The following is an 18,555-nucleotide window of genomic DNA, read 5'->3' on the forward strand; positions in this document are numbered from 1 at the left end:
AAACAAAACTAACTTGCAATTGGCTTTCAGCAAGGATAGGAGTTTGTTAAATTAAAGTACTAGTTCCACTGGCAGACATTTCCCCCCATATTATAAATGAAATAATCAAGCACTTTTTCATCAAAAAGAATAAATTATTGACTTAAAACAAGCTCCTATGTCTTGCTAGAAAGTTACTTTAAACTTAGTTTTGTCTTATTTTGAGTCTACTAAGATATTTTCTCTAGAAAATGGACCAAAAATACTTTTAAGGTAAGGTTTTGAATTTTTGCAGTGCAGCATCTTGTACTCTCTAACTTGAGCTTTTATTTTTTGTAGAATACTGGCTAAACTAACATTTTTGTGGCTGAAATCAAAACATATAATCTGATGTGAGGTGAACAAGTTTCCACCTTGAGTAAAGTAATGAAGCAACCAAGAAAATGTTATTAGCTGAAAGCTGCATTCACACAGCAAGCAAATGCGAACCAAACCTGATTTTTTTTTTTTGCAAATGTGACTTTTTCTTGGCAATCTGAACCTCCCAATTCTTATATTTTCACCAAAATAAAAAACAAATCTACAAAAACAAACAAAAGTACAAATCTAAAGTGGTAAAAGCTGTGTTTTGATTCCTTTCTGGAACAGAAAATAAATCATATTTTCTTTTTCTCTGTGATTTACACGATCATTCTCGTCTCACCTGGAGGATTTTCTGCAGCTGTTTATGGTTCTCCACCACGATAATGTTTGTTTTGGAGTTTTCTGCTACGTAGTGACAAGCCTCAGGAGAGTTGGTGGTGTAAATCCCCACAGCGAGCCCCCTGCAAGAGGAGAGGGAGTCAAAGTTAGCACATCTCATCCTGACGGGTCAGTACAGAGAAAAACCTGCATGAAGGGAGTGAGGAGGCTGAGCTTCCAGCAGGACAAAAACGGCAAACAGTCAGAGCTACAGCAGCTGCATTTATGTTACAAATGTGTGAAAAACTTAGTCGATGTTCTGCGAATGTCGAAAAAACCCAATGTTGCAGCTGCGGTGTTTAAATTAAATTTGGCAAAAATGCGTGAACAAGTTTCTTCACACGATAAGTAATTTAAAATAATACTCCGCCGTCACCCCCCTGCTACTTCCTGTCATCGTCTTGGTCTTTAAGACAAGATGTGAGTGGATTTTCATAAACATGCTAAAATGAACAGGAGCGGTAAATTTAATTAAAACCAGGTTTAGGGAAGAAACTGAAGGACGTAGAGAATCAGAAAGTGCTGAAATGAAGAGTTAGTTTGGAGCATTTCAGAAAATGTTGCATAAGCTTTAGGACACTAGAGAGAAAGATGTTAAAATAAGCAAACAGTCGGATTTAATTCTCTCTGTTTCAGGGTTAGTTAAAATTAGAACATTTTTCATATCTACAAGGATCCAGAAGGAAGAGCATCTAATATTTATTTCTTAAGAGTGTGACGCTGATGACATGAAAGCTGAGATTTGGGACATGGCAGCTGGTCGGGTCACATTCCTGGAAATCAGGCGTCAAATTCAGAACCTGCATTCTGTGCACCAGAAGGCGTCTTTTAACTGCATTTCATTCCTGCACACAAGTGAACCCTGGTAAAGCCTTTATGAGGGTTGATTACTTATTTTAATGGCGCTTTAGGAAGAAAAATAGAACTAAATTCATTAAATATTCCCATTGTTACATCACTAAATTGCAAACAAAGCATGAAATATTCTAGCAGATGTTTGGTGATGTTGCAGCTGCAGCTGTAACCGATGGCTTTGCTCCGTTTTTATTCTGTTGGATGGTTCTGGTTTCTCAGACGGAGCGGGTTTTAACCGGCTTCATAACACAGACAGTAAAATTTTCAAATCTTTATCCCAAGTCCTGCTTCTAAAATCTGGGCTGAGTTACACACCAGGGGAAGCAAATACTTAAAATAAATGTTTTATTTGATTAAAAAAAAACCCATCTACATATAACAAAGCAAGTCAAATGTGTGCTTTAGGAAAATGAGACTGAAATGAAAACTTTTCTGTTAGGTTCATTAGGGCTGAAACGATTAATCAGATTAATTGAATCGATTGCTGAACTAATTTAGTAATTAACGGGAGAATAAAGACTTTAAAAAAAGGACATTTGCTGAAATAACGGCACAGTCAGAGCAGCAATTAAGCCGAAAACTAGAAAAAAATATATATATTTGGCATTTAAGATTAAAAAAAAAAAAACCTTTGTAAATATGTTCAACCCAGAACTTCCTCTACTGGCAGTTTTAGCTTCACCCAGTTCAAATTCTTTAAAATAATCTACTTTTAAATACCTTTTTCAGTTTCCAATCAGTTAATGGAGAAACCTTGAATCATCAGAGTGACTTCAGTGAGTCAGCCTCTCGTTTGGCATATCGCTTTAATCAGTCATTTGATCAGAAAAATGTCTCGGCTGGATAAGAAGCGACCTGCCGGCCTTGACCTGCCAGTCGAGGTCAGACACTCGTAAACTCGGTGATAAAAATGTAAACACTCCGATGCAGAAATGCCGATAAACCATTGTGACCAAATCAGAGGACTCGGAAACTCACCCGGCCAAAATGGCGCCGATGTCGGCGATGAACCACTCGGCAGAGTTGAAGCCCAGAATCCCGACGCCATGGAAACGCTCCAAACCGAGCTGCAGAAATATAAAACAACAAAGTTTAAAAAATGAAAAATACACAATTAACTGATCTCAAAACTTTTACCAGGGAAGACGGTGAAGATACTGGCAGCATATCCTCACTTATTAAATAAGTAATTTATTAAACTTTTAAATCTTTTTAAACTTGATGATTTTTAAAAATGTTCTAAAACTTTAACTTTTGATATTGTTTGTTTCTCATTGGTTACAAATTATAATTTGCATTTAAAACGTAGGAGTTTCAAGTCCCGTTTGAGTTTAAACAAGTAGTTGAATAAATTGTGATAAACCAGTTATTTAAATAATCGTCAACTAATTTAGTAATTGATTACACAAACATACAGACTCAAAAAAGGAAAATTGCTGAAATAAAACCCTCAGAGCAGTAAAACAAAAACTGCACAAAATATATTCATCTTGCATTTAAGATGTAAATCTGTTCTATGAAAACTCAAGTGAAATTTGTAGCTACACAAGATTCATATTCTGTAATGGTTATAATTAATGCTTAGATATTAAGCACCTTTTGCTATCAATTATTAATTAAAAAAAGTTAAACAGTATTTAAAAAGGATCAAGTGTTCACTAAAGGAATGCTATTTTATTGCATTATTGGCTACTTATTTTTGTATGCCAAAAAGTAAATTTTTTTTGCGTCTTTTAATGCATTTCTAATATTGAGCAAGTTAAAAAGACCTAAGTGGTTAAATGAAAAATCTGCAGAATGTGTCAATATTTTTATCAGATTATTCAGTTAATTGCCAGAATAATTGATTTCTGAAATAATCTTCTGTTGCATCATCATCGCCACTGTGATGTGATCCGTTGCTATGACGACATRTAAAACGATGCCTAAATGAGCCATTTAAATTCATGAAGTCTTACATTGCAGAGAACTAAATATTATGTAAATAGTATGCTGCTACTATCTGCTGAAGGTTTGTTTAAAAAGAACAAATCATGACAGAATGCCACTGGATGTGGAAACAAATTTATGTTAACTGTTAATTATCCAAAAATTATACATACAAGAGTATAAACGTCCAACTAAGACATTAACTAAGGGATACATTTAGTTGGAACTAAAAGTAATCTGGATTTTTTTTTAAATTAATTTTCTAATTCAGGAGAGTTTAACACCTGAACCATGCAGGATATATCCAAACAAACTGAACTAAAATGTGTTTTTAACTATAAAAGGAATGCGGATAAACAAGAAATCATCTCCCCTGAAGACTTTCTGATTGGATTAGAAAAAAGAAAATGAAACCAACCTTTAGGAAGCTCTTGGCAGCAGTGCGGCAGTCCTGGTAGTATTGTTTGTAGGTGAGGCATTTCTGTTGCTCGCCCTCTCTCCATTTCAAAGCTGTGAAGTCACTGAATCGATCTGCAGCTGCAGCAAACATCTGGTTCACAGTCAGAGCATCTGCAGCCTCACCGGAGCCCTCGACCCGGAGTTTCACCTCTCCATCGCGCTGCGTCGTCCAGAGACGGAGCTCTGATGATGGCGGCACAGACAGGGAGTCCGGGCGCTGGGCGTTCACTGAAACACGCAGAGAGAGAAAACGCTCAGGTCTGACGACAAAATCAGTCAGTCGAGGCAAAAGGCCTCATTTTCAGGAGAGACCTTCATGACTTCTAAGATAAAAAATATTCAATTTCTACATGCAGTTTTGTTATTCTACTGTTAAAAGACAGTAGGACCTGTGTCTACTTAATTACACAAATTTTAACGCTTGAAAAATTAAAACACAATCTCTTTCCATTTTATTTTACATACAAGAGATGGAACCTTTGTGTTGTGTTTCTGGTACGTCCGTGAATCTGTTGCACAACAACAGTGCCGCTTCATTTGCCCCAGTGGGGGTTAATTTTAGCTTTAAAAAAATGATTCGGTTGTGCAAAACGGAGTTAGCCGATCAGCGAAGCTACTCAAGACTAAAATAGCATCTCGATGTTAAAAATGCTGCAGCAGTACAGACGCTTTAAAGGAAGTTACATGAATGATCAGGGTTTCCCAAAACACTAAAAAGCTGAATGGTTATAAATGCACTAATATGATCTTTAAATATCCTAAACAACAGATTAAAAACAACAATTATGTTTGTTAGTGAGTTCACATATATTCTATAATTTTGCATCAAAAAGGGTTTTGGATTGAAAATATTACTTATTTTGTCGATACATGGTTTTCGATTAAGATGTGATTAATTCATTATAATCAACTCAATTAAAACTTTTGAGTCCTGCCAATATGAAAACACAGTACGTCTTGTACTTAGTACTCTAAGTACAAGACGTACTGTGAGTAGATGTTGGATCTAATGAACCTCTGCTGTGCTCAGGTGTTTTAAGGTCCGTTTGGATTCACTCAACGACAGATTAATTAGAGGAAGATTTTCTAAATGGTTTCCAAAGTCAGAACTTTGCATACACCTCTAAACATGCCYCATAATAAACTTTTGAACTGCACAAATTGGGTCAACTCAACAAGAATTGGCCTCCTGACAGAACTGATGCATCTGAGTTTTAATATAAGTTTCATTCTGGCATTCAGTGAGAGGAAATAACTTTCTTAATCCTGACTGAACAGGAGAAATTTGGTCTGATTTAAGGTCAGACACAGAGAAAACAGGATGTGTGTCTATTTATACGGTGTAAACCACAAGCTAAAACTGACAGGTCACAAAGATGTCAGCTGATCGCTGGTTTAAATTTTAGCAAAAATCTGAGTGTACGTCACATTTAGAGATTATTATTCTGATTATCCATTGAACTGTCTGTCGTATCTAATCTATCATTTTACTATCGTACTCAAATTACACGTAGCAGCAACTGGAGAACAATCACTAGAACCAAATTAGTGCAGCAGCAGCTAGCATCATCTTCTGGGTGCCATAAAACCCAAAGGATTTTAATAATTAATCTAGGAGGCGGCTTTTCGCCCCTCTGGGAGTTTACAGTGTGACAGACCAGATGGGATGTAGTCTAACTATCTGCAGGATGTTTTGAATATAAAGTGGAATCACATAGTGGATTTATTACAGGAACAGCAGCTGCTTATCAGTTCCTCTAACAAGCTGGATGGTGAGTAACTTTCTCATGGAAAAAAAAAAAAATCTGTCAGCTTTTGTTTTTATGCAGACACAGGTTGGGTCTATTGAATAAATTTCCACAGAATAAAACTGTCTAAAAKTAAGATAAGACATGCTCTAGTGAATACGCATGGAGTTCATTGTTATCTTTACAGATAACGAAGGAAACACTTTTCCGTCAGTGACTTTAGCGGGAAAGAAAGTCACAGTTTAAGGGAAGGAAAGAGGAAGGAGCGTTTGTTCTGCCAAATAATGTGTTTTCTCCTTCCTCAGGAAAAGACATGCGCTCACAAATGCTGAGTTCAGCAACAAGAGCAGACAGAATAACTGCATCCAGGATTACAGTAAAGCCTAAAAGCTATTTTTTAATCTTGTCGTTCAAATCCAGCTACTCGGACAACAAACAYGTGGCGGTTTTCCTTGGGGTCTCACCCTGTGGTGTGTCTGAGATCTGCAGAGCGGCGGCGGCGGCTGCATCTCCAGCAGCGACCTCCTCCTCCTTCTCCCCGGTGGACTCTTCCTCTGATGACTCACTGAGGAACAGGAAGGAGGAAAACACATTTATGAGCGAGTAAATTCCCAAAGGAAGCAGGATAAATCTAAAAAACGGTGCCGAGTCATCGGGGGAAAACCAGCGGCTGTCATCATCCACTATTTTGATCTGTATTTGAAGGTCAAAATAAATACAGTCAGCCTGGACTTAATTAATACATGCAAAGTTATGCAGAGCAGACAGTTTCACTCTTACGACCATTTCAGGAAGTATTTTAAACAAGATTCTGATTTCCTTCTTTCTGTTAAAAGTGATGATGAGGAGTTTCAGCCTGAACGGTTTCTGAGCTGACAACCATGCAGAGTATTTATAAATGTAAAACATTCCCACAGGGCAGGCAAGTAAGTTCTAGTTTTTAAAAAAAAGAGGAATAAGTTAAATACGTTAGCTGCAGCCCCATTTGAAAACGAAAACGAACCACGAGTCTTTTTGTTAAAATAGTTTTATTTGAAGACATAAAGAAATTATTTTGTTTTCTCTGGCTTTAAAAACACTGTAGAAAAGGATAAATTCAGAATGTTTTGTCCCAAGTTATATGCTGTMAATAAAAAGAAATAATAAATGGGCCAAGAAGTGAACCTTGGGGAAAATGTTTTGGAAAATAATAAGCCTGTGCAGATCATACAAACCATCCACTGGCAGCTGAAGTTAAGCAAAAGGAATAACAAACGTTTTTGTCTCATTACATTAAATGTAACTTCCTAAGCTAGCCATTGTAACGCATTCGTGTTAACGTACTTTGCTGTGTCTCCAATGCCGTCATCAAGGGAGGCTGAGCTGTCTCCTGCACCACAGGACTGCAGTGCTTCTCCTGCTTTAGGAGGCTCCACCACCACGGGTTCGGACATGGCGCTGGACTCGCACGCGGTCACTGCAGGAGACAAACGTCACGATTCTTTAAGCTTTAAACGCAGTGAAAAGCAGCTACAGGAACACATGAAACACACGTCAGCTGGATTATTTATCAGAGAGAGGAAAACGGAGATGAAACTTTGTTGTTTTTTTCTTACTGTTATCGAAATGTTATTTTTACAGAGAGTGAAGATCATATGCAAAACAACTTCTAACAAGTCGCAGAAACCAAATAAGCTTCTGGACATTTGATCTTTCTTCATGCCACAAATACTGCAGATCATTTAAAATAGTTGGTTTCAGTAAGGCTGAGGTCAGGGCTTTGAATAGGCCATAAATGTAAATTCTCTAATGCTACTTTGCTTTGTGTCTCCATGTTTCAATCATCAAATCCAAACTGTGCGATGAAAGGAAATGGGTTATGATGTTCCAGAACAAAAAAAGGAAATGCCGTCGTCGGCTGAAATTTGTAGCCGCTCACATGGACGACAAAAATGCCTTGTGGAGAAACGTTTCATTATTAGATAAGGGAAAGACTGAAGTATTTGGCCACAATGACATCAAGGTGAGGCTTTCAAACCTACAAACAGCTGGTGGTGGCAGTGTAATGCTGAGGGCCTAGTTAGTAGTACACTATTATTAGTTAGTTTTCAGCAAAATTCCCAGAAAGTCAGAAGCTTCACAGATCTGCAGCTGAATCCATCTGCACAGGCCACATCCATTTACACTGTAAACATATTTCTATCTTCCAGATCCGTGTTTGTTTTGAAACACAAGTTTGGAATGACCCTTTATCTGTCAGTACTCGTATTTATTTTTATCAACAGCATATTGACAATGGCAGCACACAGTGACACATGAAATATAAGCACAGCTGACTCAAAGAGACCAATTTATGATGTAAGAAAATAACCCTATTACTACCATTATTTAAAGTTATCATTTATCCTAGATGTTATCAGGGAGGTGACGTTTTTAGGTGATRTATTTTTAACATCCAGTGTTTGTCTTTGTACCAGTACTGAATTTAAAACTTCAGTATCATGACTACTTTAATGCAAACAAAGGTTTTGAATGGATGAAGTAGGCTAACCWTAAGCCTCCAACTCTTAATTGTCTTAAAACGCTAGGAATAATGCTTTAAAGTTGGGGTTGAAATTAAATGAACTCCATCATTTTTTATAATAAGGACCAAATATCCAGGGTTATGCCATGGCTTTAAAAAGAAGAAAAAAGTCTCAGTGAGGGGTGTATGTATATATGAGTGAGTCTGTATGTAATTTTCACCCTGTAGTTTAGAAAACAAACCCTTACCAGATTCAATGCTCAAAGTTTGGACTGCATCCAAACAAAAAAAGGTTTAAATTAACATAATAAAAACCAAACTTTTGACCACAGCTGTAGCTGAATAGCATAAAGATGCCCAAACAAAGACAACTATTTTTACTCTTTAATAGTCAAAGGTTATAGCTTTAGCAGTGTTTTAAACATTGAATGCAGGCCCTTTAAAGTTTTGTTTATCGGCTTTATTGTTGCATCCTGACAGGAACTACGTCTAATACTCCCCAACAATAAACGCGGTCACATCCGCGCCCTTTTTCCCTCGTTCAACCCTCTGTTGTTGCTCCCTTATCACATCTTTGACCTGTTTATATAAGGGGGCTGACAACACGTTCCAGCAGCTTCGTCTGCTTGTTGTGGCAGGAGCCTATCATGGCTCGCCTGTCAGGAACAATTAGGCTCGGCTAATGGGAAAGAAAACGACTCCAGAGGTCAGAGGGAGCAGGAACAAACAAAGTTTGCTCAAACTAGGCCTCCATTAGGCAACCACAAACGGTTAAACTGAACATTTTAACCAACAACTGTGTCCAAATTGGCACTGATCAAAACATTTGAGGCCCGCTCTCACTTTTAATGGTTCACATTGGGGAACGGTCAGGTTTGGGGATGTTAAATGACCCCTTTCAGCCAGTTCAGCCTGCAGAGTGAACCGTAGACGGATGAGGGAGGAGGCCGACATGAGGGGGTGAACTGAGACCCCGACATGAGGGGGTGAACTGAGACCCCAAACCCCTCCTGCGTCTTCAGTCTCTGGCTTTGTTTGGGTCTTGATCATTTTATTGACACTTATCATGTCACATGAAAGATAAGAGTACTGTCTTTGTGCTGACAAGAAAACAACCTGCTGAATACTATTAATCATTTTTGTCGAGATTAATGTCAAGTTGTCATAACAAAGTCATTTTCAATAATGACAACTTTGTATTAAAAGTGTCATGATTTACCGGATGACTCTTTATGACAGCAGTCATAAATATTCATGAAGACTTATTCATATTCATGACAGGTGTTTATGATGGTGTCATGTCAGTCTTATTCACCCCACTTCGAATAAAGTGTTTCCGGCTGGGTTTATGTAGCATTYGATTTTTAACAAAATATTTATACCTGTATTTCATAAAAATAGTGGTTGACTTTCGGCATTTATTTTGAAGTATGTTGGTCCTGTTTACAACTATAATTTTCATGTTCCAAAGCAATTTTTTTTATGTTCCATCTTATAGTAATAACTTAACAAAATTGTTTATTTGACTTCAAAGACTAGAGTTAAGACTGCTTTACATTTAATTTATACGTTGAAAATTTGTATAGTAAAATGCAATAAATTAGTTGTAATGTGCAGAAGATAAACATTAGCAAGCTCAAGAATATGTTTAGCTCTTAATATATAATAGCAAAGGTTAGTTTTAAAAACTAGATGACATGGTAATTTATGGTCTTAAATTGTAAAATAAAGTCTGCAAATTSATTGTAGAATGGTTTAATTTTTACATCACTTTGCATGAGCTACTTTCAAACTAAGTGTTTTGTGTTCTACAACTACATTTCCTGTGGAATTAGTATAGTTTTGTTTCAAAATTATGTTAAGAATATGTTAAATACATTAACTTTAATATATTTTACACTATGATTAATATATGGTATAGAAAAATGACTTCAATGGTTTGGAAGACATCAGTATTTGGAAATGTCCAAGGTTTTTTAAAAAAGTTTGTGAATATATCACAAAAGACAGAGTAAAAAGACAGAGAATTTCAATTTTGAGTTAACAAAATATTGGTAAATTTGACATAAAAAAAACTGTTAAATTATGGAAAATATTTTGATGGGAATTCTGGAAAAAAAAAAAAATACAGAAAATGTCCTGGTAACTCTGCCAGGATATTTTCCGTTTTTTTTTTAAATTTTATTTATTTATTTTTTTACAGAATTTCCGTCAGAAGTTTCCCGTAATTTAACAGTATTTTATTTCACATTTTTCCATAAAAAAACAGGGAAATGTCCTGGTAATTTTCTGCCAATACATTTTCTGTTTTTTTTATGGAATTTCCAGCAGAATTTTTTCATAATTTAAGTTTTTCCCCCATAATTTAACATATACAAATGTTAAATTWTGGCCCACCACCACCACCACTTCAGGCGGCATTTCCCATATTCTCAAACTCCAAGCTTGACAGGTATGGGGCAACGTGAGAGTTCATCTATTAAACTGACTGAAGATGAATACATAAACTAAAAGCTGGATCATAGACATTTTTAATAAGCGTATTTGTGAGCCTGCCTCTTTTTATTAAATTGAAAATAATTTCAGATTTTTGTATAACTTTTCTTCAGGTTAACTTAGAAAGCGAGCTGTTAATATTACAGGTTAGTTTTCTAAACTACAAAAAAGTAACTGTTAGGGAAGCTCAAAAATTAAAAATTGGACTGATATTGATATCCGATAGTAACACTGCTGTTATGCCAGATTTTCCAATATTTATTTTGTAAATTTTTTAAATGATTACTCAATTAATTGTAAGAATAATCGATAGATTACTCTATTACTAAAATATTTGTTTACAATAGCCCTAATTATATAAATAAAATAGCATTTATAGCGGGATCGGGGGGGGATTAACGTCTCTCCTTCGCCCCCCTCCATGTACAGCTAGACCTCCTCCCCCTTCTTGCAATAATCTGGTTGTACACAACTGATACTTAGCTGTAGCATGTTGTAGGCATGCTACAAAGGGTTAATGGGATCCTATTGCACAAAAAAATGTTATGCTAACTTTACAGAAACTGGCAATTGTTTCGACGAGAGTGAAACTAGTCAGGGAAGCTGCCAAGAACAGCAACACTGAAGGAGCTGGATGAATCTCCTAACAAGTGCTGATTGTGTTCACCATGTGACATCAGATTCTTGTTATTTTCAGGATTACAACACTGAATTATGTTTTCTTCCAACAAAAATATCCACATCTAAACTTTCCTCTACTCTTAATGGAGAATGTGCTGTCACTCCAAATAACAGATTCAGTCCAAAACCTTTAAGTGTCTGCTACAAAGTTAGGAATAAARAGTGAAGTTTCAGCAATTACTTAATAAAAGTTTTGGCTTGTGAACTAAATCTATAAATGTCCTCAGCATATGAGCAATATGGAGAAAGTTTGGGATGCAGAGTGGAGAAATGTCGCCAAACTAAACACAACTGAATGTTGAAAGAGTTTAAGGTCCAACCAGGTTGTTGCATCATTATTTCATCTTTCATTTCACTTTTAGAGGTCATTTCACATTTTTGTGAAACATTTAGAAATAATGAGCATGCTATAGTTGTTTTATTTATTTACTTCTTTATATTTTAAAAATGCTGCAGCCCTGTCTGATTATCGGCCACCATCATCTGAGCCCTTTATATTCAACATCACATACATTCTTGAGATTTCACCTCTCATTTAGCTTTGAAATGAACAAAGCGACCTGCAGCYACTACTGGTGGAGAAAAAAAAACGCCTTAAAGCTTCAGTAAATGGTCAACATGGAGGCCAGTGGTTGACGCTTTAAGGCCAACGCAAGACGGTTTTATTTGCATTGCGCATTTTCAGCAACAGGGCAATTGAAAGTGGTCTACATGATTAGAATAAAATAAGTAAGAAACATTAGTAAGGAAAAACTGTCAGTTGAAAAACAGGCTACATTTAATGCTGTTAACCAGAACAGAATGCTGTTCTGCATTAAATGCTGAACAGCATTTAATGCAGAACAGCTTTAAAAGCATTAAAGCATTAAATGCTGTTCTGGTTAACAGAACAGCATTTAATGCTGTTCTGTTAACCAGAACAGCTGGGAAGCTCTGCTGGGAAGCTCTAATGAAATGGATTTTTAGACTTCCTTTAGCAGTTTTGCAGCTTTCTGGAAGTTTGTTCCATATTTGTGGAGAATAGAAGCTGAATTTTTCTTCTCCATATTTGGTTCTGATTCTAGGGATGAAGAATAGTCTTAAACCAGAAGACTTGAGTTGTCTGGAAGGTTGATATAAYGGCAACAGGTCTATAATGCCATCTATTATTTATAAACTAACCGAAGTATTTTAAGGTCTCCTCTCTGAGCTAAAGAGAACAGACTGCAGCTCAATTTACGGACTTTGAAACTGGGGTGATGCACTTTATCTTCTTAGTGAGAACGCCAGCAGCAGCGCTCTGGATCAGCTGCAGCCGTCTGATTTTTTTAGGCAAATCTGTGAAGACACTTGCAGTAATCAGGGCGACTAAAGATAGAAAACACATGGATGAGTTTTTTAGGATCTTGCTGGAATATGAGTAGTTTAATCCTGGAAATGTTCTTCAGGTGACAGAAGACCAACTTTGTAATTGTCTTTATGTGACTGAAGGTTCAGGCCCATCACTGATCAGTAGTTTCTAGCTCTAATAGCTGAAGCTGTAAAATATTTGAGTAATTCCACTTCAAACTCTTTCAACACATTAAAATAATCWAATTAACAAAATGTAAATGATTTATTTCACATCCTATGATATTTTCTGCTGGAGTAAACACTATACAGGTAGGTTACGCTTGTCGTGGATAAAGATTTACTGCTAAGGATGAATCACCCGGTGGGGTTCGCCCCCCCTGTACAGASTGACATCAGTAGAGATGCTGCAGTCTCGCTGATGGGAGAGGATTATGACGATGGAGGACAGTCGAGCTTAGCAGCAGCTGTCCCAGTCAGAAAGGGAAAAGCAGCAACAGTTGAAGCAGCAACAACACTTTTATTTTTGGACACTGGTTAACGGAGAAGAAGCTAAAGTAAAACCCTAATAGAAAAAAAAAAACATTTGGCATGAATCAATAGAGGGAATCCCCACAAAACACAGCATAATTTCATCAAGAATTTTCAGTTTCTCTTTGATTAATTGACAAAACTACAGGCAAAATCCCCTTCTTTAAAGGTCTTTGTTTCTGTTTTCCCGAATAGGCTAAAGTAAGGTCAACTGAATTCATATTATAGATTGATCTGCTGACAGMACTGGGCGTGATCCTCTGCATGCTCTTTTTTTTTTGTGATCAAACTAATCAGTTTGCAAGAAATTGATTTCATTAACAAATGAGCTTCTGCTCTTAAAAGACAGAAAACCAAAATGGAAAATTCATCCAGCTCTGCAGGCTGGGCTACACCCATTCAGCAAAGAGACAGAGTCTGTGTTGGCTGTCCGACCGAGCCAAAGACTTAAAATACTCATCAAGTCAAGATTTACCTTTACTGCAGCAAAAACTCAAAGAAAAATAAGTGAAATAGTATATTTGTATTAGAAAATAAACTAGTGAATTGGCTTATGGCACRAAACCTGTGGATGTTCATCATCTTAACTCATAAAATCAATCAACCTGTTTTCTCAGAAATCATTCCTAAAAACTTTCTTACCAAACCAGATTTGCTMAAATGAARCTTGTTATTCAAGTTTAAGGCACKTCCTCCTACCCACACATTTTTTAAATTTTAAATTCAGCTACTCACGTTGCATCGTTAGATGATGATTCTCTTCTCGGCTTGTATCCAACACGTTTTCTCTAGGATTGCCACTCTTTTGCTATTCTCCTTTTATTTTATTTTTTTAAATGAAGCAGACGAGCCACTAATCCTACAACTGACCAGGATATCTAGAGCAAATCATTCATTTTCAAACTAGCAGCCGGCCGGCTCTGTTGGTCCCTCCTCCCGCTGTTACCCCACCCAAGACAGCTCACCAGCGTCTTCCAGGCAGTCTGCCCTCCCATCTTCACTTAGCTCGGCCTGATTGGCTGAAAAAGCTCACACCATGCATTACACGGAAACCTAAAAAAGAAGGAGGGGAAGTTGCAGCGAGGAAGCAGACGCACGTTTCCCTCCCCACTGATGATGCTGAAACTGAGACCCATCCCCCACGAGAGAAATACCGCCTTTTACACTCATCCACATGCAGCGTGGGGTTACTATCGGACGAGTCGTATGCAGAAATATTTCTGAAGGGCTGGGCTGCTTCATAATGTGTTCTGCTTTTAATGTGGCATTTTCTACATGACCTATAACCTGGTGTGCACAAGCTTCAGTTAAACAAGCTTAACCTCGATGCCTTGATGACAAAGAAACATTCCTTTCACTGTTTTCTACTTTTTAAACTACAACTCTAGAAGTTTTATGGAGCAGAGTTAATACATTGATCATGAATATATTAACTTCAAGCCGTTATAATGGGTTCCTCACCCGACCCTTACACCTCTCCACGGGCTTCCTGATGGCATCACCTGAGTCTACAAATTTTCAGGAGGTTAATGWGTGGAAAGAAAAAGTGAGTGGGATTGCCGGATTCAGATCTTACCGGACAGACYGTGGCTACTTTTGCCTCTTTTCCGCTGAGAAGAACAGCAGGTGTCAGTACACGATTTTCTGCTTTTCTTTAGAAAAAGTGACCAAAATACTGACAGTACCGCATCATTCCTGGGTCCAGTTCAGGACAATTGTAGGTCTATGGGATAATGGCACAGTGTGGCTAAGGTGGAGCCAGAGGCATGACACAATTAATCGTGATAAATCGATTATTGAAATAATCATCTCCACAGGGCAATGGCATGGTACAGTTAGGGTGGAGCTACCAGTATCAACACAGTCCATTGATAGAGGGACAGAAAAACAAATGAGACATATTAGTGAGTCATGTTTGTTGTTGCACTAGTAATCGCAACGTTACATGTCTGGATTTAATCCCACTTGCCCAGTGAAAGTCAAACTGGAGGTGGAAACACCAGATCATAAAAAAGCAATAAAAAAACAATGGGTCACTTGGAAGTTACAAATCATAAACAAAATTTTTTTTTTTTTTTTTTATTGTATGTCTCAAGGCACTGTTCTTGGCTCATTTTATTGCACTGCCAATCGCAACCACCAAGACCAGTGCTTTAACTTGCTTGAACTTTGTTTTGCTGACCTAATTTTAGGAATTTGAATAAAAATCTTAGCTGCCAGCTAAACTCTGCTGCTTGACAAGCCAATCCTGCTCTTCTTGTTTTGTTTTTTCCTTGCAGGAACATACCTGTTTAAACGAACAAATACCAGAGGTGCGGCAGGATAAAATGCAGGTGCACAACTTTAAGAAAGATGTAAAAACAACCAGAGAACCACATTTCAACCTCCTTTGAAGGTACATGAATCTAATCTTAAAACTCATTCAAATTACAACATTTAAGAGCTTAAGGGTATACATTTAAATTTTCAGAAATATATTTATATAAAAGTAAATCTGGTTCCACTAAAAGAACTGACCTCGACTTGTACTCAGAGGTCTGCATGACCTCATAAATGTGTGCAATCAGTACTGTGTTGAAAAATACAGCCAATGGCCAAGCGAGACCTCATGACAGAGCCACCTCACCACCGCGTCACGTGACACCCAGAGCCGGCTGATCTGGTGCAACCACGCATKCTGCTCTGACATGCTGCAGGGCGATCTTAGCGCTGACGCACTSTARAGATCATTCTCTCATCCCACACTCAGCAAATACGCATCTTACAGGAAAAGCAACACATGAATCACCAGTAAACCGATTAATTAGACAACCAGATAAAAATAGGCTGTCTTTTAATATCTTATTTACTTGTATTTATCGAATGTTCTTGTTCCTGCTAGCTTTAACAAATGAGCTAAGCTTTACAGAAAGAAAAAGCCATTATGTAGTCAAATAACACAGATGGCAGGCCGACATCTTACTCTTTTAAATGCAACCCACTGAGGATAAAGGAAGTGTGATGTATTCTTATTAAAGCTTTGTGCTATTTTTGTACTGACATTTCAATAATGACAGTTTAGGGTTTCAGGAGTCCCAATATAACCATACATACGCAAGAAAAAGCTGAAAAATAAAGGTGTAGTATTCCGTAGTGGTGATAGTTTATAATGCAATGCCAGTTTACTCAGCATTAYGATATCAGAGCCGGCCCAAAGCATAAGCAACCTTAGATGCTGCTTGTGGCCCATCAGAGCAATGGGCTTCAAGACCGTTTACTTCTCATAGTTAACTACATTTATTAACAATAAATATCTTCAAAATTATAATGAGTCTTTTAAAGTTCAAGTTTGGGCTTATTTAGGATCTTAAAGAACTGACAACTGCACAAGTTGTAATAATAAAGTTGAATTTATTGTAAATATAAGTGTAAGTTCAGATTACGTTTGGTTATAGTAAAAGTAGGAATGGGAAATATGGACTTTTATGAGAATTTGTAATTTTTAGTACAATGACAGCAAAACCCTTCTAGAAGATATATTGTCTTCTSATTATAAATCAGTCAGAGTCTTAAAAAAATACAAAAATAATACGACCTAAGCCATAAAAATCAAAATTAACAAAAATATATCACTCTGTGGATAGTGAATATATAATTCAGAAATATTTATTTATTTATTTAAAATCCTTTATTATTGGTCTCGTGGAGTTTGAATTTTAATTTTTTTTTAGACTTTTATTATCTGTGAGCCACCATGATCACATGAACAAAATAACTTGGGTATAATAAATTTATGCAAAATATGAGTTACACTTTTTTAAATTGCTTGACTTAAATATACTTTTTAATATTCTAACATATTGAATAATAAATTTCAATCATACTAAATTTGAGTCAGTTATATTTAATTGATTACTACTATAATACTTTAACATTCTAATACTTTGGTTATTATTAGTTACTACCAATAGACTGTGATAATTTGCTTATTATTAGTTAATTAATAATATTAACKTTTAAGCTTAATAGTTTAAGCTTAAAGTATTATTTAGGCTCAAATAATACTTTAATTAGTATTATTATTAGATACTTATTACTATTGTTTAATAGTAAGCAAAGAGTCGACTTGTAGCCGAAAGAACAATGAGCCAATTGAACCGGATCCTACGGAAATCACATCACTAGCTCATCTGAGCTACAATCATTTTATACCAGAAACAAAAACTCCAATATCTAAATTGCGAAACTGTTGTAGTGTAAGTAAGTAAAACATCCCTGTGTTTTAAAAGTGTTCAATTTTATCTGAGAATATTTACTTAATTCCTTCGCTGCGGAGACGGAAACTTGTTTTATGACTTCTCAAACTGCATTTAAGCATCTTATAAACGTCACAGTAGCTTGCATGCTAGCATCACCAAAGCAGGTGTACATTTATAACAGACGGGATTTTAACAGAGGTTAATGAAACTGGTTATCAGTTAGAGAAAGATTTGTAAAAAAAATTAATCGAAATAACTTCATGAAGCTGTTGAACTGAATGACTGACKGCGGAATGCTTAGCAACGGACGGACACGCTTGTACTCTTAGCGTCTGGTTTGAGCTTTTAACTGCTTCTATTCCGCAAACWATTACTATACATTCTTTAACGTTATCTGAACATTATGCCATCAGGATGACAAAAAGATAAATAGAAAAGATAAAGGCTGTGTTAACAACCACTTACCGCCAGAAGAAGYTTTTGAAAGACGTCTATCTGTGACGTTGACWGCAGGGAAATGAAAGGAGCTCTGCTGCTCGCTGAGCTGCTGGAGCCAGCTGTCACTTTTACAACTCCAAGATAACACTCCCATTTAAACTCACAWTGCTGGATCTCTCTGAAAAATTCATGTTTTGTCGTAGGCTCATAAGAAACATACTCAAAAAAACAAACAAAACAACAACAAAAAACAACTCCGATCATTTAAAAACTTACTCTAAAGTTTATTTATATGCGTAGTTCAACAGAACAGGTGTTACCAGTTCATCAAAAGACCTTGGCAGGATTATACTGAGATTAGATTAATCTGACAATTTAATTTTTGCAGCATAGGTTTGTGCTGCCATCATGTGTTAAAAAGATGTGATTACATGAAGGAGAGATAAATCTGCAGAGTTTGTTTCCCTGTGTGAGTTAAAATAAAGATATCTAAAGCTATAATCCAAGAAAATATTGCAGACTGAGAAAAGGAATCAGATGTATATTAATGACAGAAACAATCAGGCGCTACATATTTGTATATATAGTTTTTATTTCATAATTATCAATACGTTCATGCTTAGATGCA

The 18,555-nt window shown here is 36.5% G+C and overlaps 1 protein-coding gene across 2 annotated transcripts in view; it reads right to left on the reverse strand.

Annotated features, from left to right (window-relative positions):
- Positions 1 to 18,197, reverse strand: part of acsbg2 (acyl-CoA synthetase bubblegum family member 2) — a 29,302-nt gene extending 11,105 nt beyond the window's left edge. The window contains exons 1-6 of one of the 2 annotated variants that reach the window (XM_008415153.2): positions 17,955 to 18,197; positions 7,035 to 7,167; positions 6,176 to 6,276; positions 3,923 to 4,191; positions 2,554 to 2,642; positions 683 to 803 (exon numbers count right to left, since the gene is read on the reverse strand). In XM_008415153.2, the coding sequence (XP_008413375.1) occupies positions 683 to 803; positions 2,554 to 2,642; positions 3,923 to 4,191; positions 6,176 to 6,276; positions 7,035 to 7,167; positions 17,955 to 18,081 (840 nt within the window). In that variant the 5' untranslated portion in view covers positions 18,082 to 18,197. Of the gene's footprint in view, positions 1 to 682; positions 804 to 2,553; positions 2,643 to 3,922; positions 4,192 to 6,175; positions 6,277 to 7,034; positions 7,168 to 13,986; positions 14,211 to 17,954 lie in introns of those variants that run through there. The other variant, XM_008415154.2, reaches the window with a different exon arrangement.
- Positions 18,198 to 18,555: the final 358 nt, after the last annotated feature.

The sequence above is a fragment of the Poecilia reticulata genome, linkage group LG8, assembly GCF_000633615.1.
Source record: "Poecilia reticulata strain Guanapo linkage group LG8, Guppy_female_1.0+MT, whole genome shotgun sequence".
Classification (NCBI taxonomy): domain Eukaryota; kingdom Metazoa; phylum Chordata; class Actinopteri; order Cyprinodontiformes; family Poeciliidae; genus Poecilia; species Poecilia reticulata.